The 24989-nt window shown below is 41.5% G+C and overlaps 1 protein-coding gene across 1 annotated transcript in view; it reads right to left on the reverse strand.

Annotated features, from left to right (window-relative positions):
- Window positions 1-24989, reverse strand: part of LOC137347744 (pituitary tumor-transforming gene 1 protein-interacting protein-like) — a 90134-nt gene that overhangs the window by 61231 nt on the left and 3914 nt on the right. The window contains exons 2-5 of the mRNA XM_068012646.1: window positions 24214-24266; window positions 14751-14859; window positions 9364-9469; window positions 4797-4862 (exon numbers count right to left, since the gene is read on the reverse strand). Of these exons, the coding sequence (XP_067868747.1) occupies window positions 4797-4862; window positions 9364-9469; window positions 14751-14859; window positions 24214-24266 (334 nt within the window). The remainder of the gene's footprint in view (window positions 1-4796; window positions 4863-9363; window positions 9470-14750; window positions 14860-24213; window positions 24267-24989) is intronic.

The following is a 24989-nucleotide window of genomic DNA, read 5'->3' on the forward strand; positions in this document are numbered from 1 at the left end:
ACTTAAGTTGACTACTGTCATTTCTTCAACACAAATAATTATTCTAGAGAAAAAAAAATCAACTGGTGTTTATTCAACCTGTAGCTCAATGGACAACCGACAGTAATCTAGTAGTATTATACAGTAGTTTAGTAGTACAGAACTTGAGTATTGCTTAAAATAGAGACATGTTGTCGAAGCTTTTCGTCCTGCACTCATTAGGACAATCGCAAGAATAATCAAGGTAAGGGAAAACAAACTGCATGAGAAGAGAGTGCTGATTGGTTGACAAGTGAACTATGACTGGTAGAGGTGTTGCCGTGGTGAATGCACCATACTCACGATGCACGCTTGATGCTGAAATAGGGTGAATCAAAGACATCCTGCGTGACACATGATCAGATCACTTCTTGCTGTATATCACGCAAACTTATGAATGGGCCTAAGGCCATCTTTTCTGGCCCTGAAAAGTGCCCAGTCTACCTCAAATTACCCTGGCAGGGTAATGTATCCCAAAAATTTGAGCAACAGGTAAAGCTAGCTGTTTCATGCTGCTACTATGCAGTAGTAATACATGTACTGTTTGCCACTAATGGGATGCTGCTGTCAAGCCAAAAAGACGTCCTGCCTAACACACAAATGAGTAATGTGATATATGAATTTCAATGCCAGTGTGATGCTAGGTATATAGGCCGTACATCCCAAAGACTGGTGGACCGTATCAAACAACATGTCCCTTCTGCTGTTAGTAATGGGCAAGGTACGGGCCGTATCCAACCAGCCCATGCTTGCAAAACTCAAAACACAGTGTCCAACATTAGATGTGATTCCGCGATTGGACAACATTTGCTAAATAATTCAGTGTGCTGAGAATTACGCTGACAACCAACTTAAGATTGTCAGTAGGGCGCACAGTGTGGCACATTTGCACGTACTGGAAGCTACATATATTAATACACAAGGCCCTGTTCTTTGCAGACAGAAAGAATATGCACAAACATTGCGCCTGTTTCAGCTAAACAAACTAAATGACAGCCATTCGCTGATTCATTCCTCAGGACAATGCCTTGACCAATCAGAATCAAGCTGCCTGGTTTAAATTTTAAACAAAGCTTGGCAGTTAACTGTCAGTCACTGTAAACTAGTGCATTCACCATGACAACGCCCCTACCAATCAGAGTTCACTTGCCAACCAATCAACACTCTCTTCTCATGCAGTATAAGTTGTTGTTTTCCCTTACATTGGTTATTCTTGCGATTGCCCTGATGAGTGCAAGACAAAATGCTTCGACAACATGTCTCTATTTTCAGCAATACTCAATCTATTATATATTAAATTTGGTATATGGGTCATGCGTTTCATTGAAAATTCCTTTATCAACACTGGTTAACAGCATCTGTTATGCCTGTAGGTGGTGCTGTGATAGGAGTTTCCATTGTTATAGGTGTCACAGCTATCTCACAATAGTTCCTACTTCAGAGTACTTTTCCCTGCAAATTTTTAAAGCTACCAGATATTTTTGTAACTGAAAGTTTAAATGTCCAAGATAAGGTTTAAACAAAATAAATTCAAAAACATAACATTTTTCCATAAATTTGATTTATAAATAAACCTGTGCAGTGCCCATTTTTAAGGTGTTAATTGACCTACTAGGCCACTCAAAAAAGGGGGATGGGGGGGGCAGGAAGCACATGCACATGTCTGTCTGGAACTGTGCTGTCTTGCATATTAGGAAAAAAAACAAAATAGGCATTCTTCACCCAGGCGACTTCCATTTGCATATGCAAATCAGGAGCCTAACGCCTGTTTGAAGCTCCCACTTGTTTGCTCTGAGGGAGCCAGATTCAGAGCTGGTACCAGCACCAGCTGTACTCAGTAAAGCCAATCCTTGGAACTGCCTGCAACCTACAAGGAAAGATTTCACATTTATTGACCTGAATGTGGAGATGCAGGAATGCCACTCCTCCTGACCCCAGATGTAACAAAAGCTTGCCAACAGTTCCAGAAGGCTGAATGCTATCTGTATTTTGATATCGCCCTCGAACTGTATCGTTGATATTCTCGATTGCTGTAAATGTAAAACTGTAATTGACATGACAATTGTGAAACGGAAGGGTTGGGAAGAAACTCATGACATTATTGAAAGAAACTGATCTCTTTTGCAATGTTTGTATTTTTTCGTGCTGTTTGGAAACTGTTTGGCAATGTAATTTTTACGGATTTTATGAATAAAGTATATTTTGGGGAAAAAAAAAAGTATTTTGATATCGCACACCTACATGATGGACGTGCTTTCCAAAATGGGGTTTGGGGAGGGAATCTGCAATTGGATCCAACTGCTCTACACAAACATCAGTAGCGCAGTCTCAATCAACGGGTGGGAATCTGAAAGTTTCCCGATCAAATCTGGAGTCAGACAGGGCTGTCCTCTCTCCCCGGTCTTGTTTGTTTGCTGTATTGAACCCTTTGCTGAGTCTATTAGGAAGGATGCGAGCATAAGAGGGGTGACAATCCCAGGCAGCGGAGGCACTCAGGTTAAAACCTCCCTGTACATGGATGACGTCGCTGTCTTCTGCTCGGATCCGCTGTCTGTTCGCAGACTGATGAGCCACCAGTTCGAACTGGCCTCGGGAGCCAAAGTTAACCACGGCAAGAGCGAGGCCATGTTCTTTGGGAACTGGGCTGACCGATCCTTTGTCCCCTTCACAGTCAGGTCAGATTACCTGAAGGTGCTGGGGATATGGTTCGGAAGGGCTGGGGCGTGCACCAAAACATGGGAGGAGCGAGTATCCAAGGTACGACAAAAGTTGGGCATGTGGGGGCAGCGATCTCTCTCTATTGTGGGTAAGAACCTGGTCATCAGGTGCGAGGCGCTCACGTTGTTGCTCTACGTGGCGCAGGTCTGGCCCATACCCCACTCCTGCGCCGTGGCAGTCACTCGAGCCATTTTCCGCTTCATCTGGGGATCTAAAATGGACCGGGTCCGGAGGGACACGATGTTCAAATCTCTGGACAAGGGCGGGAAAAATGTACCCAACGTGGCCCTCATCCTGATGACCACCTTCGTGTGCGGCTGCATCAAGCTGTGTGTAGATCTCCAGTACGCAAACTCCAAGTGTCACTACGTGCTGAGGTTCTATCTGTCCCCGGTGTTGCGAAGGATGGGCCTGGTCACATTGCCGCGGAACGCTCCATGCAGTTGGGCCGTGCCGTACCACCTATCCTTCGTGGAGCAGTTTCTGCGGGAAAACACCTTTGACCACCGGTCCATCAGGCAGTGGTCTGCACAGAATATCCTCAAGGCCCTAGAGGAAAAGGAGACGGTGGATCCTGTCGGATGGTTCCCCGAGCAGACCGTCAAAGTCATTTGGCGGAATGCCTCATCACCAGAACTTTCAAACAAGCACCAATACGTAGCTTGGCTGGTGGTGAGAAGGGCCCTCCCCGTCAGATCCTTCATGCACACCCGAAGTCTCGCCCCCTCCGCACAATGCCCCCGCGGTGGCTGTGGCGGGGAAGAGACGGTCGCCCACCTCCTCCTGGAATGTGTCTTCGCAAAGCAGGTGTGGAAAGAGATGCAGTGGTTTTTGTCGAGGTTCATCCCAAGCAGCTCTGTAACACAGGAGTCTGTGCTCTACGGGCTGTTCCCAGGGACGCACACCGAGACAAACATCAACTGCTGCTGGAGGACTATCAATTCGGTGAAAGACGCCCTTTGGTCTGCCCGAAACTTGCTGGTCTTCCAGCGAAAAGAGTTGTCCACCACCGAATGTTGCAGACTGGCACATTCCAAGGTCCAGGACTACGTGCTGAGGGATGCACTAAAGCTTGGGGCAGCCGCAGAAAAGGCTCAATGGGGAAAGACCACAGTGTAAGGTCCCCCCACCAAGCTGAACTGAGGGGCTGGATCCATGGGAAACCCCTCGAGCTGTATCGGAGAAATTTTTTGTGCTGTAAATGTAAAAATGTATATGGCATGACAATGAAATGGAAGGGTTGTGAGGCAACTCATGATTGTATAGAAGGTAACTGATCACCTTTGCACTGTCTGTATTCTTTGACTTGATGCTGTTTTAAACTGTTTGGGAATGTAATTTTTACAGATTTTTATGAATAAAGTATATTTTGGAAATAAAAAAAAAGTATTTTAATCCCCACATACACCCTATTCACATTTAGAGCAGGAGGGAATGTCTTATCATTCTAATTTGATATTTTAAAATGAAGTTAAATTTTGAAAGCAAACAAACTGTCAGAAGGTAATAGATAGGAAAGGAATGTAGGGAACCTTTTGCCTCACTGCTCGCCGTTGGCAAGGGAGTAAGTGACACTGGAGATGAAGCGTTAAGGGTGAGGCAAGCAACAACAGAATAAGAGGGATGGGTGGATATGGATAGCTAGGAGGAGAGGAGGTGGAGTAGTGAGGCAGAGGTAAGAAGGGTTGGATGTTGTGGGAAAGTGAAGGTATAGGAGACGTAACAGAAATAAATTGGTTGCTCTTAACATGAGTAATGGGGTGGGGGGGGAGGAAACGGGGGAGAAGATCAGCCAAGAGCTAGACTTTCCTCACAACCCCCACCCTAAATTCAGTCCGCAGATGTTTGTAGCTCCTTTCCCTACTGCACCATGTCACCCCAACATCCAAAAAAGATAGGAAAAAAAAACAGAAACAAGAGACAGGGGTGAGCAACAGCAACTGAGAGAAAGAGCAAGAAAAAAAAATTCTCGGAATTACCATCTGCAACAATTCAGGAAATCAATCCACTAGTAATTAAATAAAATTAAACATCCAATGCTCAATTGTAACCTCACTTACCTTTCCTCACTGCGTTGCTTTCTCTCCTCTTGCTGCTTGGCCAGTCTCTCTTCCTCTTGGCCATGACTATGACAAACAAATTGGTAAACAATTTACGTTTCTAATTATGCTTTTGATCATTGACAAAAATCATAGGCAAAACTCAGAGTATTAATTTTAGTATAATTTTTGCTACTTAAATTTAAATGGCTGGAGATAAAACAAAGGCTGCAATGTTTAGACTGAGAAGAGCTACTTTCTGCACTTCCTTTTTTTGTTATCACCAGATGTTTTAAGATTAGATGTTTAAAGAAATGTGACAGAAAACTGGAGCGAATTCACAGGTTTGATGAAGCTGCTCAAAACCACAATATCATAGAATCATACAGCACAGGAGGCGGCCATTCAGCCCATCGTGTCTGTGTCAGCTTTTTGAAAGAGCTACCAATTAGTCCCACTTTCCTGCCCTTTATCCATAGCCCTGCAACTTTTACTCCCCTCCAGTAATATACACTATTCTCTTTTGAAAGTTACAACTGAAACTGTTTCCACCAACCTGATGGAACTACAACACAGGACTACATGCATGCTAAACAGAAGAAGCACTGTGCTATAGGCAGAGCTAAACAATCCCACAACCAACAGATCAGATCAAAGCTCTGCAGTCCTGCAGAGAACCAGAGAAGTCACCTCCATGAGCATCCCTATCTTCAATGATGGTGGAGCCCAGCATGTGTGAGCAAAGACAAGGCTGATGTATTAGCAACCATCTTTAGCCAGAAGTGTCGAGATGATGACCCATCTCTGTCTCTACCCGAGGTCCCCACCATCACAGAAGCCTGTCTTCAGCCAAATTGAGTCAATCCATATTCTGTCCGGAAACGGCTGAGCGAACTCAACACAGCAAAGGCTACAGGACCTGAAAGCATCCTGGCTGTAGTACTGAAGACTTGCTCCAGAACTAGCTGCCCCTCTAGCCAAAGTGTTACAATACAGCTACAACACTGGCATATAGTCAAAATACGGAAAATTGCCCAGCTATGTCCAGACCACAAAAAGCAGGACAAACCCAATCCAGCCAATTATCGTCCCCTCAACCTACTGGGTATTCTGTGGCAAATCACTCACCTCCTGACTCCCCAAAGTCTTTCCAGCAGTTACAAGGCACAAGTCAGGAGTGTGATGGAATACTCCCCACTTGTCTGCACAAGTGCAACTCCAACAACACAAGAATCTTAACAGAGGACAGAGCAGCTTGCTTGATTGGCACCCCAACTACCATCTTAAATAGTCACGTTCTCCACCACTGGCACACTGTGGCTGCAGTGTGTACCATCTACAAGATGCACTGCAGCAACTTGCCAAGGCTCCTTCAACAGCACCTCCCAAACCTGTAGCTTCTATCGCCTAGAAGGATAAGAGCAGCAGGCACACTGGAACACCACCAACTGCAAGTTCCCAAGTCACACACCATTCCGACTAGGAAATATATTGTTGTTCCTTCATCATTGCTGGGTTAAAATCCTGGAGCTCCCTACCTAACAGCACTATGAGAACACCTTCACCATGCAGACCGTAGCGGTTCAAGAAGACAGCTTACCATTACCTTCTCTAGGACAATTAGGGATGGGCAACAAATGCTGGCCTTGCCAGTGACTCCCACTCCTGAATGAGACCCCCGTTCAGGCAGTGCATTCCAGATCATAAAAACTCGTTGCTTAAAAAAGTCCTCCTTTTTTGATAATTATCTTAAATCTGTGTCCTTGGTTATTGACCTTCCTACAAGTGACAGTTTCTCCTATTTACTCTGTCAAAACCACTCTTCAAATATACTTACTTAATCTGCTTTCAATAAGTTGCTTCTATAGAACACCTTAAATAAAATGAAATATCCCAGCCATTTCAAAGAGGTGACAAAAAACCCAGGCAATAAGCTGTGGTTAGAACTGATGTCAAAGCCAGATCCAAGAGATAGATTTTGTGGAGATGATTGAAGATAGGGAGAGGGGTGGCAAGACAGAGGGAGCAGTGAAAAGGTATTCCAGAATGTTGGGCTAAGATGGTTGAAGGCTCTGTCCTAAAGTGGAATGCAAAGCAGGCCAGATCTAGAAGAGCTATGGGAATGTGCTGGAACACAGTTGAAACTGGTTACATAGAAAGGGAGGGGAAGCCACTGAGGTATTTGTAAATGAGAATAAGGATTCTGAACCAGATGCTTTGGAGAATAGGAAGCCAATAATGTGATAACTGTGGCAATGGGGAGCAAGACTGAGAGGATAAGATTCAATAAATAGGATAGGATAGTTAAGGATAGATAGAATTAGATAGAGTTTTGAACAAATTGCAACTTGTAAAAGGCAGATCTCAGGAGGTGGGCAAGAAATCCAATGGAGTAAATCAAGTCAAGAGGTGACAAAAAGTGAATAGGATTTCAATGCAGAGGGACTGGAGGCAGGCAATGTTGCATGGTAGGTCTGCTCCATCTCAAACTAGGCTATTGCTTGCACTAAAGCCTTCTTGATTTCCTTGAATTAAAACAAAGCGCTATTAAAATAAATCTGAGGAAAGCATACAAGACCTTCGCCAAGAGGTGGCAGGGAAATTTCATTTAAGGAATGTATTGCTCTTTCCATTTAAGCTAGTTGGGGAAACTTGAGAGTTGATGACAGCAGAAAAAGCAAATGGAGCAAGTTAGATCATTAGCAACTGGCAAATGAGGGAAGAAAATACAAACAATTTAACATCTAGAACCAATTTCCCCTCCTAGTTTTAAGTTCCCCATTTGAATTACTACAGTTGATTGAGAATTGGTAAGAGCTCCAACACTAATCTGTTTTGGAACTGGCCCCAGATGACTCACCCACCAGTTTTTCTCTTCAACCTGCTGGTAAAGCAACTCAAGAGACCAATTAACTGCTTGCTTTAGGTTGAACTGAACTAGGTAGTTTGTACACATAAAATCTAAGTAATGTGCACTGAACCAGCACCATTTTTTTTTTATTCATGGGATGTGGGCGACGCTGGCCAGGCCAGCATTTATTGCCCATCCCTAATTGCCCTTGAGAAGGTGGTGGTGAGCTGCCTTCTTGAACCGTTGCAGTCCATTTGGGGTAGGTATACCCACAGTGCTGTTAGGAAGGGAGTGCCAGGATTTTGAACCAGCGACAGTGAAGGAACGGTGATACAGTTCCAAGTCAGGATGGTGTGTGAGTTGCAGGGGAACTTGCAGATGGTGGTGTTCCCATGTATTTGCTATCCTTGTCCTTCTAGTTGGTAGAGGTCGCGGGTTTGGAAGGTGCTGTCGAAGGAGCCTTGATGCATTGCTGCAGTGCATATTGTAGATGGTACACACTGCTGCCACTGTGCGTCGGTGGTGGAGGGAGTGAATGTTTGTAGATGGGGTGCCAATCAAGCGGGCTGCTTTGTCCTGGATGGTGGCGAGCTTCTTGAGTGTTGTTGGAGCTGCACCCATCCAGGCAAGTGGAGAGTATTCCATCACACTCCTGACTTGTGCCTTGTAGATGGTGGACAGGGTTTGGGGAGTCAGGTGGTGAGTTACTCGCTACAGGATTCCTGGCCTCTGACCTGCTCTTGTAGCCATGGTATTTATATGGCTACTCCAGTTCAGTTTCTGGTCAATGGTAGCCCCTAGGATGTTGATAGTGGGGGATTCAGCGATGGTAATGCTGTTGAATGTCAAGGGGAGATGGTTAGATTCTCTCTTGTTGGAGATGGTCATTGCCTGGCACGAATGTTACTTGCCACTTATCAGCCCAAGCCTGGATATTGTCCAGGTCTTGCTGCATTTCTACAGGGACTGCTTCAGTATCTGAGGAGTCACGAATGGTGCTGAACATTGTGCAATCATCCGCGAACATCCCCACTTCTGACCTTATGATTGAAGGAAGGTCATTGATGAAGTAGCTGAAGATGTTGCTCTATAGATTTTAGTAGTACATATTTGTGTTATTCTAGTGCTCCATCAAACATGCAATTAAGCCAGCACACAGGGAAAACTGGTCACTGATGAACATTATCGACTTTTTAAAAAGTACATACACAGAGCTTTCTGCTTTTGCAACACTTCAAACATACTGAATTGTACATTTTTGGCATATCTGATAAAAATCAGACTTTTCATTAAGCAGCCTTCACAAAAGTTGACTAGTTAGCAGGCTTATAAACTCAATTTCAGTTTTGTAATAGGAGGTCCATGCTTGGGAAGATTGTTCATGGTGTGGATATAAACCTATTATGAAAAGATAGGTCAACAGGAGGTTCCCTTAACATAGCCTGTTGGTTGACATCCTTCCATCTTCGTAAGATGATGGATACAGTTTTTAGTTATTTAGCATAGCCTACCAACATTAAATTAGCAAGGCCGGGTCACAAAACTGACATCATCCTGTGTCTTTCAAAATTGTTTAGCCTGAAAAAGATGCTGCCTTTTGACTTAATGTATTTTTAAACAGTATACAGTATGTAGGCATTTGTGCTCCCTTAAATGAAACCTGTGGTTTTAAAGAACTGTCAGTGGCTCAGACTAGACTACAATACGCGCTCAGAATATTTCTAAAAAGACAATTACCCATGGGATTTCTTCTTGCAACAGCAATAACAGCAGCAACACACCAAAGGCAGCAGAATGAGTCCCACAACCACAGACATTGCAATGATCAAGGATTCAAAGCTCACTGCAGAAAAATAAGATTAGCAAAGTTAAAGACGAGTGTAACTCAGCACCTTGGTCATTATAAAGCATTTCTGATCACCATGATTCACAGGCTCCAACATTTTGTTTTCAGTACTTGGTCATGCTTTCCATTATAGTATCTGCCTTTGACTTCATTTCCTTTACTGACTTCAACAGAATTAAGTTGATCCTACTTTGGTTTTGGTTATGCCTGCCATCAATTTCAACAGGGTTCTCATGACCTCTTACTCTATTTATGTTCCAACATAGAACAAAATTATGATGGAAGGAAGGGAAAGGAAAGAGAGGAAAACTGAAAACAAACCAATGCACATAGCCAAGTGGAGGGCAGGCCTGGAGAAATATATATTCTATATGTTGCGACACGTACACCTTCATTCTCCATCTCCTTAATTTTAATATGGCCAGGAGACCCATTTAACAGTTTCATCATTAAACCATAAGGAAAATAATTGAAATGATCAGACAATAGAAACTGGCCATCCAATACACCAGTTTCTTCCATTACCAGATATTTGGAGCCTTTTCAGAATAAACCTAATGGATTTTATTTTCACTGATTTATTTCAAGTGAGAGCTAAACCAATGAACACTTTTCATAGTGTTTGTTGCCTGCTTATAAATATAAACTATTTATAAGAAACCAACTTACGATAAATGCTCATGACAGGTTAGAGTCTACTTGGAGTGAGAAGACAAAATGGACAGGGTTCTTTGAGTCTACTTTGTTGCACTTTTAAAATACTGAGCAACAGGCTCAAACCAAAACTTTATCTTAAATATGCAAAACGAGTTCTGAGATTTACTTATAGTATCACTTATTATAATATTCTTCCACAGATCTTTTTCATCCCATCCACAGATGCAGGGTAGATTGTGTGGCTTGTACTCAATTAATGAAAGTGGTTCCAAAAACACAAAAGAGTCTGTAATGGAAAATAGATCACAACTAAATTTGGAGCAAGACACCAAAACATTTCCTTTATTTCCTTTACAACACAAAAAATACTTAAAAACCAGCGCCTTAGAGGGGATGGGAAATGCTTTTTTTTTTAAAAAAAACTGCCCAATAATACAATCTTTCACTTCTGAGATAATACCTAGTCAATCTGCTCCAAGGTTTCTCCCAATAATCCTCTAAATCAACTGCTAGAAGATGCACAAAAGTGGCTTCAGGATGACTGTACTTCCAATTTCCTCCTCGCATCATTGTCTGAAATACCCGAGTTGTGCTTACTGCATCCCCAAAGTGAATGGGCTGAGATGGGGTGAAGGGGAATCGGACTTATCTCGTTTCCCCAAATACTAGAGATTATAAGCTCCACCCTTGCTATTTTGTCTGAAAGGTTAAAAACAATCCAAAATAGTGGACATTTGAAATAAAAATTGGAAAATGCAGCTGAAAGGATCATTATGAAGTATTAATTTATCATTTAATTTCAATGATGTGTGTTTCTAATATTTTCTACTTATTTTTGTCATATTATATGGTGCATTTAAAGGTCCATCACCTTCTCCTAGCTCATCTGATAATTCATTGTATAGTAATAAATTCAATCATGTTTGTCCCTTTATCTGGCTATAGAATACCATGGAAATAAGCAAGGCCCAAATTGTAAGTGCATTATGCTAAAATTTACAAATTTAGTTATATATTTCAAAATGAAAAGAATGATTTCACGGGCTCTCTTTTTTTAAAAGTCAGCTCCACACTAAAAAGAAATTTCCTTCAAACAGCCTAACATTTCTCCAGTTTTCCCAGATTTAAAAACATGCCCATCACGCTGAAAATATTGACATTTTTGGTTGCCCTCTGTTCTGACTCAAAGGGATCCAACTGAGTCTGTTCAGGAAGACACCAGATCATTAAAAGCCCCAGAAACCTATTCTGTAGAGGTTCAGAGCAGCGAACAGAGTCTGTAATGGAAAAGACATTTCCAAGACTGCAGGCTTGATTTTTTTTTTTTTAAGTACAGTGCTGCCACCTAGTGTATTCTCATATTTATTAACAAAAATATTCTGCAAAAATTATTTTACTGGTGTACTCAGTTGTATATTTATTACTGGATTAAATAGATAATCTAAAGAAAAAAATACAATAATAGTACATTAGTTTATTATAAAAACTGCCTGTTTGTCCTGAGCAGCCTAATTTCTCTATTCAAGTAGGTTGCTAGTGCCATTTGAGAGACTGGGCTGTGCCATTATCTGAACCTTCCTTATGTACAGTTTTTATTAAAAGATGTACAAACGGTAGGGAAGAAAACCTTTCATTTTCGTTTAAGTGTGGTGACAAAACACATGCAAGTATGTTTGCTGCCGAACGACTTCCAAACAGTATGGGGATACTGAATTCAAAATGCTTCAAGAATTGCAGCAGGACCAATCTACAAGGTCAGGGTGTTGAAGGATTTCTGGACATTGTTTCTGAAGTGCTTTTAAAGCAGCCTGTATGAAACAAGAAGCAGCTTTGCTCTGAAATACCATGTGATCTTTAGGTGATGGGGAATAAATATGAATGCATACATAATTTTTCCATTCTCAATTGTATTTAGATTAACACCTAATCAGAAAGGTGTTGATAGTGGAATTCCTCTTCAAAATACCAATATCTTTTATGAGGCAAGATTTAAAACTTTAAAGAATGTCTAAAGCAAAAACTTGTAACTTTAATGAGCTTTAGAAACAAAAATGTTTCAATACATTTTATTACTCAGCTACAGTACTGGGCATTTATCTGACATCCTGCTGCATAACTAATTTAACTTGTTGCCTGCAAAGTGAAAAATACCTCTGAACTCTCAAACTTCACTCCTATTTCACTGTATTACAGAATGAACTCCCTTGCACTTGCCCCATACTTGGACTCCTAAGATAGTGCGTGAGCACAGTTCCAACCATACCACAGAGAATTGAGGAATAAGCCGGATGGAAGTTTTAATTGTCAATTCTGACTATGTTTAATGAATGAAGGCCTAATCTCCAGTATACGATCCAATGATCTGCAACTATCAGTCTCCTAACAAAGACACCAACATAGCCACCAACTTTGAGGAGGTGGAAAGAATATTGAATGCTCCCCCATCTGAGATAATTGTCTCAGCCTAGGGCTTAGGCAGGCTTGTTTCCAGAATGTGGCATCTGGCAGCCTGCTTGTCTTTCGCAGCTGGTAAAATCAGCCATTCCAAATTTCTTGCGCTCAAGCAGTTGCTCCCATCAGCCACTGCAGCTCCCTGGAGCATGCAAAATGTTAAATGACTGATTTAAGTGACTGCAAAGGAGAAGCAGGTCACCAGCTGGTAAGTTTTTGCAATGAAACTACCCTGCCCGAGCTTCATATAAATGGTGAGACAGTGGGCGGGGGGAGGGGGGGGCAGAGAAGAACTGAAGAAAGGAGGTGGCAGCATGGGAGGACAGAGGAGGCAGGGAGAGGAGAGACGGGGTGGGGGAGGAAGACCAGGGCAGGGCAGGGAGGGATGGGGCAAGAGAGAGGAGTGTAATGAAGGAGTTAGACATAAGGGAAGCCCAATGCTAAATGCAGATAGACGTATGTATGCAAAAGACTTATCCTGATATGAACTGGTTATTTGGAACCCAGACAGAGGAGGAGTCTTATGTCCTAGTAATCTGGGCTTGATTCCAGAGCTGAAATGTCATTGTCTAAACAATTCCAGCATAAAGTTTTCTCCTCCCTTAATCTAATGCATATTATCTTCAAAATCCTAATCCAGTTTTCTAATATTAGAAGAAACTCAGCAAAAAAAGTATAAGTTCATCTTCCACATTACCTTAAGTACATCCATAACTAAGTGCTGTAGAAATTATGGGAGGAACTTCTACTTGCCGATTTGCTTGGAGCAGTGGGATGGGGTGGAGGGCATCCAATAGTGCACAGAAAAACCCTGAAGTCTGGATTACCTGCATATTGTGGAGTTTTAACTCCACAGCGTTTAACTTTTGGCCCTGACATGTTCCCTGCCCAGTAGTCAGCCTGATTAACATGCTTGGCTTCCAGTCAGGCGTACAGCACTCCAGAAGAGGTCGCAGGACCAGGTAGTCCAATTCCTGAGGCTGGGCAGGGTCTGATCCCAAGGGCTTCCAATCCCAGAGGTGGGGAAGCTTGGGGACAGCCGGGGTAGTAGGAAGCTCTACTCCTCCTCCTAGCCCACAAGGAGTGCTGTGAAGGCATTCACCTTCTACCGAAGGCTGTCCTTGCTTTGCTGCAGCTTACAGGTTTCCCAAGGTCCAGGAAACCCAGCTAGCCTCAGTTAAACTTGCAAACATTAAATTTGGGCTTCCAGCCTCATTAACATATTGAAAACACCAAGCTGCCTCTTGGAGTGGTTTGACTGCCTGCCCCTTGTTCCGCCTCAGTAAAACTCAGAAGTCACTGGATTGGAGCTTGCTTGCTGTCGCTCGGAATTTTTGCCCATTTAACACCCACCCCCTCCCTCCCCCCCCCCCCACCCGCCACCCCTCACACCTAATCCCACCCATTCACCCATGTTAAAATTTCCCCTACAATTCCAGATTTAAAGGAATGGTACATCATAGTACTGACAAAATATTTACTAATAAATTAACACGAAGAAGCTGAATACAGTAATGCAGTGGTTATGTAATTGGACTAGTTGTGAAGATGCCTGGATTAATCGAGAGAACATGGTAGTTTGAGAATTCTGTTTCGTTTTTTTTAAATTTGTAAATTAAAAAAACTATCGGTGAAGGTGACAATGAAGCTATCAAATTGTCGTTAAAACACCACTGGGATCTGCCATCTTTACCAAGTCTGGTCTGTATGTGACTCCTGTCCCACACGAAGGTGGCTCTCTCATAACGTCCCCCTGAAGTGGCCTAGCAAGCCACTCAGTTGTATCTGCAACGATTCAAGAAGGCAGCCTACCAACACCTTCTTGTGGCAGCTAAAATGGGCATTAAATGCAGGCCTTGCTAATGATGCCCACATTTGGCAACAAGTCTAAAAGAGTTAAAAACTACAAACCCTAGTTGAAATAAAAATCCTTAACCGAGACATACTAACTTGGATCCTGCTAACCAATTCAGATTGCTACCCCTTCAGTTTGATTACACTTCAGATGGTGTTGGACAGAGACTGGAACAACCATTTTGTCTAATACAGGAACAATATCTGGTCTACAGTATATATTTATTATAATTCCCTTTTAAATAGGAATTGCATACATTTTAAAATCTTACCAAGTCTTCAGATAGTAAGTGAAAATTGCATGTTATGCTCTTACCCCAGCAAACTCCCCAACGAGCTTGGTGTAAAGGACATATTGAACTAGGAGGAATTATACTTCCAACAGGATATGTCATGCAACGCTGGTCAACAAAACACCAGAGACACTGGAAGACAAGAGTTGAAAATGTGTGTTACGACTATCCAAATGCTCACAATGGCCCAGCAAAATGCAGAATTTTTTTTATGAGCACAATCTGTGTGTTAAATCCACTCTGCAACATAAACTCACGTAGATGTGTATCACAAATTCAAATCACTGTTTCAGAACTACATACTCAAATTTTACCACTGTTATTAAGTTAAATATGTAAAGTATTTTTAAAATCATAACATGACAATATTTATATTTAAAAAACTCAAAAATTCCAGGTAAGATCAAGAATTTTACTAGGCAGTATTTACAAATGTTGCTAAGAACTAGCATTACACAGCTCAAAAATTAGCTTCAGAATTAATGTAGTAAGTACTTTTATTTTTTCTCAATTTCAGTCTTTTCTACAAAATATTAACTGAACAGTTTGGAATCTTGAACTTGAAATTATGACTTGATTTACGGTGTATATCCTTTCGAAAAAAATCAAAGAATGCACTCCCATATTGTCCACATTCCACTTTCTTGAATTGCAGTGTTAAGATTTAATAAAACAGTTTATTCTATGAAGAACACTCTCATTTACTTATCCCAACAAGTTGGCTGTTAAAAACAGTAGTATAATATTTCAGGGGTGTCCAAACTGTGGCGCATGGCCCCAAGCCCTGACAGTTTGACTCAAAGCCTAGGCTCCCCAGTCTTATTTATACTTACGTGTATTTATTTGCTGGTTTGTCATATTTGAATTTTATGGGGATTTAAGGTTAGTAAAGAACTGATTTAAGTACTAGAAACTTGAGATATATGCAAGTCAATGGAAACATGAATTTAAAACTTTACATGCAGGTCCTGATGGTGCCTGTGTGGCCCACTTAAAACAACTTTGCCTTTATATAACACCTTTACTACAGTGTTATTAAGCAAAACTTGACACCGAGCCACATAAGGATATATTAGAACAGGTGACCAAAAGCTTGGTCAAAGAGGTAGGTTTGAAGGAATGCCTTAACAGGAGAGGGAGGTAGAGAAACACAGAGGTTTAGATCACAGGGCTAGGCAGCTGAAGGCACGGCTAGCAACGGTGGAATGATGAAAATCGGGCCAGAATTGGCATTGTGCAGATATCGCGGAGGGTTGTAGGCCGGAAGAAGTTAGAAACAGGGAGAGGTGAGAAGGGATTTGAAAACAAGGCTAAACATTTTCAAGAAAAAATGCTTGAACACCGCTGTTCGAGTTCATCTGAAGACTAGCACAACAGGTATGTTCTTCTGTAAGATGCAGTAAAATGCATCAAACCTTGTGTCTTTCAAATCTGAGCTCTGCTAAAAAGATAAAGGCATTGAAAGATGTTTAAAGATCTTAAAAAGAGTGACCTTGAACAGTACCAACAAGAATCCTAACAAATGCAAAATACCAGTGCCCAAAACATCCCCAAATCCATTTATTTGGTACTAATTTTGCAACCTCACTTCAGGCACTAAAAGAATTGACATCTGTCCACCATAGGGTGCTTGCAGAGAGCTGTAATTTTTTTTATTCTTTCAAAGGATGTGAATATTGCTGGCAAGGCCAGCATTTGTTGCCCATCCCTAATTGCCTTTGAGAATTGGCAGAGAAACTTTTGTTAGCAAACGATAGGATCCTGTATGTCTTGATAGAGGACAACCACAAAATTGTTTCTAAAATAGTGGTCAAATCACTTTTTGTAACTGAATAAAATGCTCCTCGTAAACATGAGTGAATAAAAAGGTTTGCTGCTGAAACTTTGTCTTTTCCATTAATTAAAATACCTTGAAAGCTGGTGAAAGCCTCCAAACGTGCACCTAAATTCTGACATCACTATGACTGATGGGAGTCATTTATTTACATTCAGTGGCGTGCATCAGAAGTAAACAGATGCCAGCCATCTAGGACAATGACAGCTAATTCAGCTGTCAAAAAGTAAATGAATGGCTATGTGACAGATTGAATGAAGCCATTGTGATTAATGGGCATTTCCTTTTTTCAAAACATTCCTATTGTTTATAAAGGAGGATTAGTTTGAGATAAAAAAAACAACTGCAGAATAAATCAACTTTTACAACTAATAAAAAAGTAATTCTAAGCAGTTATGCACTAGAATGTAACTGCAGAATATCAAAATTGTTACATGAAAGTCAAACATTTTTAAAATTAAAATGCTTGGCATTTTATAAGATCTCAACTGTAAATATTTGCCATGTCAAAGCGAGTTAATATCCTGCAAGTTGTTGTAGCTATTCATGTAGCCTGTAGAGTCTGATTTTCAAAACTGAAATTAACTGATTAAACAAGCAGTGTTATTCAGCATACGTAAACAGTGTAACAATCCTGGGCTGTCAACTTAATGAGATAAACAAAAAAATGAGAGTTACTGACATTGTTGTTGCTAAATACACTGTTCTATATACATGACCATGTTTGGAAGAAGTTATCTGGGGAATAGGCAGGTATTTCTGCAGCCGCAGACGTAAACCCAGGATGGCATGTTGCCTCCGTGGTGCCAGGGTCAAGGATATCACTGAGCAGCTGCAGAGCGCTCTTGGGGGAGGTGGGGGTGGGGGGAGGAGAATGAACAGCCAGCAGTCGTGGTCCAGATCGGTACCAACGACATAGACAGAAAGAGGGATGAGGTCCTGCATGCAGAGTTTAGGGTGCTAGGAAAGAAATTAGCAAGCAGGACCTCAAAGGTAGTAATCTCCTGAGTATGCCTTTTACCATGCACCAGCAAGTATAAAAATAGGATACAACAGATGAATGCATGGTTGAAGAGATGTTGCAGGAGGGAGGGCTTTAGTGTCCTGAGACATTGGGACCGGTTCTGGGGAGATGGGACCTGCACATGCCCACAGGTTGCACCCGAACACAGCTGGGACCAATGTCCTTGTGGGGCTATCTACTAGTGCCAATGGGAAGGGTTTAAACTAACTTGGCAGGGGTAGGGAACCAGGAGGTAATATTAGAGAGGAAAAATAAGGCACAGAGAATTGGGAAAGACAAATAGCACTAGAGTATGAAATTGCTGAAAATAGAGACATATTGTCGAAGCTTTTTGTCTTGCACTCAACTCATCAGAGCAATCTGCAAGAATACCAATGTAAGGGAAAGCAATAACTTAACTTACTGTATGAGAAGACAGTGCTGATTGGTTGGCAAGTGAACTCTTGATTGGTAGAGGTATTGCCATGGAGAATGCACCAGTTTATGGTGACTGACAGTTAACTATCAAGCATTGTTTGAAATTTAAATCAGGCAGCTTGACTCTGATTGGTCAAGGCATTGTCCTGAGGAATGAACCAGCAAATGGCTCTCACTTATTTTGTTTTGCTGAAACAGACACAATGTGTGTGCATGTTCTTTCTGTCTGCAAAGAACAGGGCCCTGCATATTAATAATATATGTAGCTTCCAGTACATGCAAATGCGCCACACTGTGAGTCCTAGTGATAATCTTAAATTGGTTGTCAGCATAATTCTTAGCATACTGAGGATTATTTAGCAAATGTTGTCCAATCGCGGAATCACATTTAATGTTGGACACTGTGTTTTGAGTTTTGCAAGCATGGCTGGTTGTGTATGACCTGCGCCTTTATCGTTGCGAACAGCAGAAGGGATATGTTGTTTGATACGATCAGCTAGCCTTTGAAACGTATGGCCTATATACCTAGCATCACAATGGCATTGAAATTCATATATCATGTTACTCCTTTTTGAGATAGCCAGGACGTCTTTTTGGCTTGACGGCAGCATCCTGTTAGTGGTGAACACCACATATGTTGCTACTGCATCGTAGCAGCGTCAAACAGCTAGTTTTACCTGTTGCTCAAATTTTTGGGATACATTGTCCTTCCAAGGTAATTTAAGGTAGACTGGGCACTTTTCACGGCCAAAAATGACGGCCTTAAGCCCATTCATAAGTTTTCACAATATACAGCGAGAAATGATCTGATCAGTATAGCCTCTATCACGCAGGATGCCTTTGATTCACCCTATTTCAGCATCAAACATGCATGGTGAGCAAACATCCCTATTTACGAGGTTGCCGATAAGGCCAATCTTACAGTGCGTGGAACTGTAAGAATCCCAACGTGTGTTTTGACCAGTGGAGGTAGGTTTGTGGTAAACCGTGGTAGAGAACCCCTTAGCAGATTTCTCAACTAGTATGTCAAGGAAAGGGAGCTCATTTGACTGCTTCATTTCAAAGGTGAATTTGAGTGCAGGATGACGTGTAAGGAAATTAGTGCATGCAGTTGTGGATTCCACATTGCAAAGGTCAGTGGCAGGCTGGAAGATTGGGAAACTTTTAAAGATCAAAAAAAGGGTTACTAAAAAAGTAATAAAAAGAGCAAAGGTAAATTATGAAAGAAAACTAGCACAAAATATAAAAACAGATAGCAAAAGCTTCTGTAAGTATATAAAAGGGAAGAGAGTAGCTAAAGTGAATGTTGGTCCCTTGGAGGATGAGACTGGGAAGTTAATGGTGGGGAACACAGAAATGGTGGAGACACAATCAGTATTTTGCCTCAGTTTTCACGGTGGAGGACACTAGTACCATCCCAATACGAACAAGTAATGCAAAGGTTATCGGAAGGGAGGAACTTAGAACAATCATCATCACTAGGGAAAAAGTACTGAGCAAACTATTGGAATTGAAGGCAGACAAGTCCCCAGGGCCTGAGGGCCTACATTCTAGGGTCTTAACGGAAGTGGGAGCGGAGATAGTGAGTCCATTGGTTATAATATTCCAAAATTCCCTGGATGCGGGAAAGGTTCCAGTGGATTGGAAAAACACTAATATAACACCCTTATTCAAAAAAGGAGGAAGGCAGAAAGTAGGAAACTATAGACCAGTTAGTTTAACATCTGTCGTTGGGAAATTGTTAGAATCCATTATTAAGGAAGTAATAATAGGACATTTAGAAAGTCAAAACGCAATCCATCAGAGTCAGCACGGTTTTATGAAGAGTAAATCATGTTGACTAATTTGCTAGAGTTCTTCAAAGATGTAACAAGTAAAGTGGATAATGGGGATCCTGTAGATATAGTATATCTGGACTTCCAGAAGGCATTTGATAAGGTGCTGCACAAAAGGTTAATACACAAGGTAAGTTCACAAGGGATTAGGGGCAATTTATTAGCTTGGATAGAGAATTGGCTAACCAACAAAAAACAGAAAGACGGGATAAATGGGTCCTTTTCTGGTTGGCAAGATGTAACTAGTGGGGTGCCACAGGGTTTGGTTCTTGGGCCCCAACTATTTACAATCTATATTAATGACTTGGATGCAGGGATAAAAGGTGCTATAACCAAATTTGTAGATGACACCAAAATAGGCGGGATAGTAAGTTGCACAAAAGAAATAAGAAATTTACAAATGGATATGGATAGGTTAGGTGAATGGGCCAAAAGCTGGCAGATGGAGTTTAACGTGGATAAGTGTGAGGTTATCCATTTTGTTCGGAAGAATAGAAAGGCAAATTATTATCTAAATGGAGAGAAACTTCAGAGTGCTTCGGTGCAGAGGGATCTGGGTATACTCGTGCATGAATGGTAGAAAACTAGTATGCAGGTGCAATAGGTAAAAAGGAAGGCAAATGGAATTTTGGCATTTATTGCTAAAGGAACAGAGTATAAAAGGAGGGAAGTGTTGCTGCAACTGTACAAGGCATTAGTGAGACCGTATCTGGAGTATTGCGTACAGTTTTGGTCCCCTTATTTGAGGAGGGATGTAGTTGCATTGGAGGCAGTTCAGAGGAGGTTCACTAGATTGATTCCAGAGATGAGGGGTTTGTCTTATGAAGAGTTTAGAAGAATGAGAGGAGATCTAATTGAGGTATATAAGATGATTAAGCGGATTGACAAAGTAGACGGAGAGAGGATGTTTCCTCTGGTGGGGAAATCCAGAACGAGAGGTCATAGTTTTAGGATAAGGGGTAGCAGATTTAAAACAGAGATGAGGAGAAATTACTTCTCTCAAAGAGTCGTGAGTCTGTGGAATTCACTACCCAAGAGTGCGGTGGATGCCAGGACATTGAGTAGATTTGAGGAGATAGACAGATTTTTAATTAGTAAAGGGTTGAAGGGTTATGGAGAATGGGCAGGAAAGTGGAGTTGAGGCCGAGATGAGATCAGCCATGATCGTATTGAATGGCAGAGCAGGCTCAAAGGACTGAATTGCCTACTCCTGCTCCTAGTTCTTATGTTCTTATGTAAATATAGCAAATGTATCATCTACATTTCGGAAATATGCAAGAGGTCGGTTAGGTGTCATTCCATCAAAGACATGTTTCTCATGGAACCCAACAAAAATGTTTGCAAGTGATGGGCCTGGAGGGAATCCCATGGAAACACCATCTATTTGGGCATACATGATGTCATTAAAACTGAACTCAACTGCATGAGCTTCTGAGTTCATAAGTTCAATGAATACAGATTCACGCAATGGGGGCGGGTCTAGATCGCCATGCTGCAGTGCAAGTATATATGGCTTCCTTAAGTGGTACATTGGTGAATAGGCCAGCAATGTCAAATGAGCACATAGGCAGCATTGCTAGCAATATGCAATTCCTGTATGTCCTTGATGACACCATGTATGCCCAAATAGATGGTGTTGTCATGGGATCCCCTCTAGGCCCAGCTCTCACAAACATCTTTGTTGGATTCCATGAGAAACATGCCTTTAATGGAATGACACCTAAACTCCTACCATAGTGCCATGAAACTATGATCAATTGTCGCAAAATTGGCTCACTAATGTCCTTTAGGGAAGGAAATCTGCCATCCTTACTTGGTCTGGCCTACATGCGACTCCAGACCCACAGCAATGTGGTTGACTCTTAACTGCCCTCTGAAATGGCTAGCAAGTCATTCAGTTCAAGGGCAATTAGGGATGGGCAATAAATGCTGGTCTTGCGAGTGACACCTACATCCCGTGAAAGAATATAAAAAGGTTTAGGTTGGCTATGGAAAAAGACAAGGGGCAATCCAGAGTAAAAATAATTAATTGGGGGAGGGCCAACTTCAATGGGGTGAAGGCACATCTAGTCCAGGTAAACTGGAATTAAAGACTGGCAGGCAAAACAGTAACTGAACAATTTTTTATTTATTCGTTTGTGGGATGTGGGCATCACTGGCTAGGCCAGCATTTATTGGCCATCCCTAATTGCCTTTGAACTGAGTGGCTTGCTACCTTTAAAGAGGAGATAGCTCAGGTAAAGTCGAGGTTCATTCCCACAAGGGGGAAAGGTAGGACAAACAAATCCAGAACTCCTTGGATGACCAAAGAGAGAGAGAGTGTGTGATAAAAGCAGAAAAAGGGTGCAAATGTCAGATATCAGGTGGATAATACAATTGAGAACCAGGCTGAATGTGGAAAGTTCAGAAGGGAAGTGAAAAAAATTGAGAAGCAGAGACAGAGTATGAGAAGAGACTTGCAGCAGTGGATATCCAAAAGTCTTCTATAGGCACATAAATAGTAAAAAGGTGGTAAAAGGAGGAATGAGGCCAATTAGAGACCAAAATGGAGATTTACGCATGGAGGCAGGGGACATGGCTGAGGTAGTAAATGAGCACTTTTCATCTATCCTTACTAAGAAAGAAAATGCTGCCCAAGTCATAGTGAAGGTAGTTGAGACACTGGGTGGGCTAAAAATTGATAAAGGAGGTATTAGAAAGGTTGGTTGTACTTAAAGTTGCTAAGTCACCAGGCCCGTATGAGATGCATCCAAGGATACTGAGGGTGGAAACTGCCATAATCTTCCAATCCTCCTTTGATACAGGGGTGGTGCCAGAGGACTGGAGAATTGCAAATTTACACCATTGTTCCAAAAAAAGGGCAGAAGGATAAGCCCAGCAAGAACAGGCCAATCAGTTCAACCTCGGAGGTGGGAAAGTTTTTAGCAACAGTAATACAGGACAAATTAACAGTCACTAAAACAGTATGGATTAATTAAAGGAAAGCTAGAAGGGGTTTGTTAAGGGCAAATCTTGTTTAATTAACTTGGCTTGCGATTTTGGTGAGGTAACAGAGAGGGTTGAAGAGGATAATGCAGTTGATGTGGTGTACATGGACTTCCAAAAGGCATGTGATAAGGTGCCACAGAACACTCTTGTCAGCAGTTAAAGCCCGTGGAATAAAAGGGACAGCAGCAGCATGGATACAAAGTTGGCTGAGTGACTGGAAACAGAAAGTAATGAGCAGTTGTTTTTTGGACTAGAGGGGGCAGTGTTAGGACCACTGCTTTTCCTTGATAAATATTAATGACCTAAACTTGGGTGCACAGGGCACTATTTCAAAAGTTATGGATGACACAAAACTTGGAAGTATTGTGAACTGTGAGGAGGATAGCGATAAACTTCGAGAGGACAGACAGGCCGCTGGAACAGGCAGACAAGTGGCAGATGAAATTTAATACAGAGAAGTGTGAAGTGACTCATTTTGGTAAGAAGAACAAAGAGAGACAATATAAAATAAAGGGTACAGTTTAAAGGTGATGCATGAGCAGAAGGACCTGAAGGTATATGTGCACATATCACTGAAGGTGGCAGGGTGGGTTGATAAAGCAGTTGATGAAGCATATGGGATCCTGAGCTTTACAAATAGAGGCATAGAGCACAAAAGCAAGGAAGTTGTGATGAACCTGTATAAAACATTGGTTCAGCCTCAACTGGAGTATTATGTCCAATTCTGGGTACCACATTTTAGGAAGGATGTTAAGACATTAGAGAGGGTGCGGAAAAGATTTTAAAAAATGTTTCCGGGGTGAGGAACTTCAGTTACGTGGATAGAATGGAGAAGCTGGATCTTTTCTCCTTCAACAAGAGAAGATTAAGAGGAGATTTGATAGAGGTATTCAAAATCATGAGGGTAAAGACAGAGAAAATAGAGAGAAACGGTTCCTTTTGGCGGAAGAGCCAAGAACCAGAGGACAGCAATCTAAGGTGACTGGCAAAAGAAGCAACAGTGACATGCATTTTTTTTTTTACGCAGCGAGTGGTTAGGATCTGGAATGCACTGGCTGAGAGAGTGGTGGAGGCAGATTCAATCAAGGCCTTCAAAAGAGAATCAGATAATTATCTGAAGAGAAAAGATTTTCAGGGCTATGGGGAAAAAGGTGGGGGAGTGGGACTAGCTGAGTTGCTCTTGCAGAGAGCCGCATACGCACGACAGGCCAAATGGCCGCCCTCTGTGCTGTGACCATTCTATGATCCTTAGTTGTTCTTGTTCTCTGGTGCTAATGTGTTTTCACACAGCTAAAGAAGGAAACAATTTTTCCCTCAGAGGTGAGTAAATACTCAAAACTATAAATTGTATGATATTCCTCCATTAATGATAAAATTGTGATACTTACATTGACATTATCCAAGCATTCTTCACAAGATGTACTTGTATAATCAGAGCAATCTATACAAAAGAAAAAGTAGCAACAGAAGGTAAAATTGTTCAAAAATCACAACAAAAGGGATTTAGGATACTGCTGAAAGAACATAAATGAGCAAGTATCTGAAGAAAAAATAGCAATGGAGAGCCACAGACCTGACTGTATTACAAAAAGCACTTGTGGCTCTTTGTTAAGATACCATTAAGTTACCCACCAAACAAATACATACAGCAACCATACAAAGTATACTACTGTGGGCTTAATCACTCTCAAATCAAATAACTTCAGAAAGTGGTTCAAAAGAAACAAAAGCAGACTTAGAAACTTCACATTTGAAAGCTCTTTTCTAGTTTATAATTAATGCTGAGTGGTTTACATTTAATGACAGATGTGTAATTTGAAAACAATATCTGGCAAACTCTCAGGTTTTGGAATCACTTCCTTCGACCAGTTCCTGGAATTTATTTTCTCGTAACTGAAAACTTCAACAAGTAGCCATTCTTAAAATCTGCATTCTTTCATTTGAGCTCGTCAGTCTTTTTCAATTAAAGACATGACTACTGTTTTATTCGTTATGCATGTAGCATTTTAGTGCAAATGATTACTTGTAACACTATTAGCAGAACACTGAATTAGTAATAAACGGAAGAGTGTAAAGATAAACTTTCTTGGAAAATAGCCACTTTTACACTGTGAATGATGTTGACTACTGATGTGCAGGTTTCCCCACAGTCAGCAGCATTTAA

Source organism: Heterodontus francisci, chromosome 2 (assembly GCF_036365525.1).
Source record: "Heterodontus francisci isolate sHetFra1 chromosome 2, sHetFra1.hap1, whole genome shotgun sequence".
Taxonomy (NCBI): Eukaryota; Metazoa; Chordata; class Chondrichthyes; order Heterodontiformes; family Heterodontidae; genus Heterodontus; species Heterodontus francisci.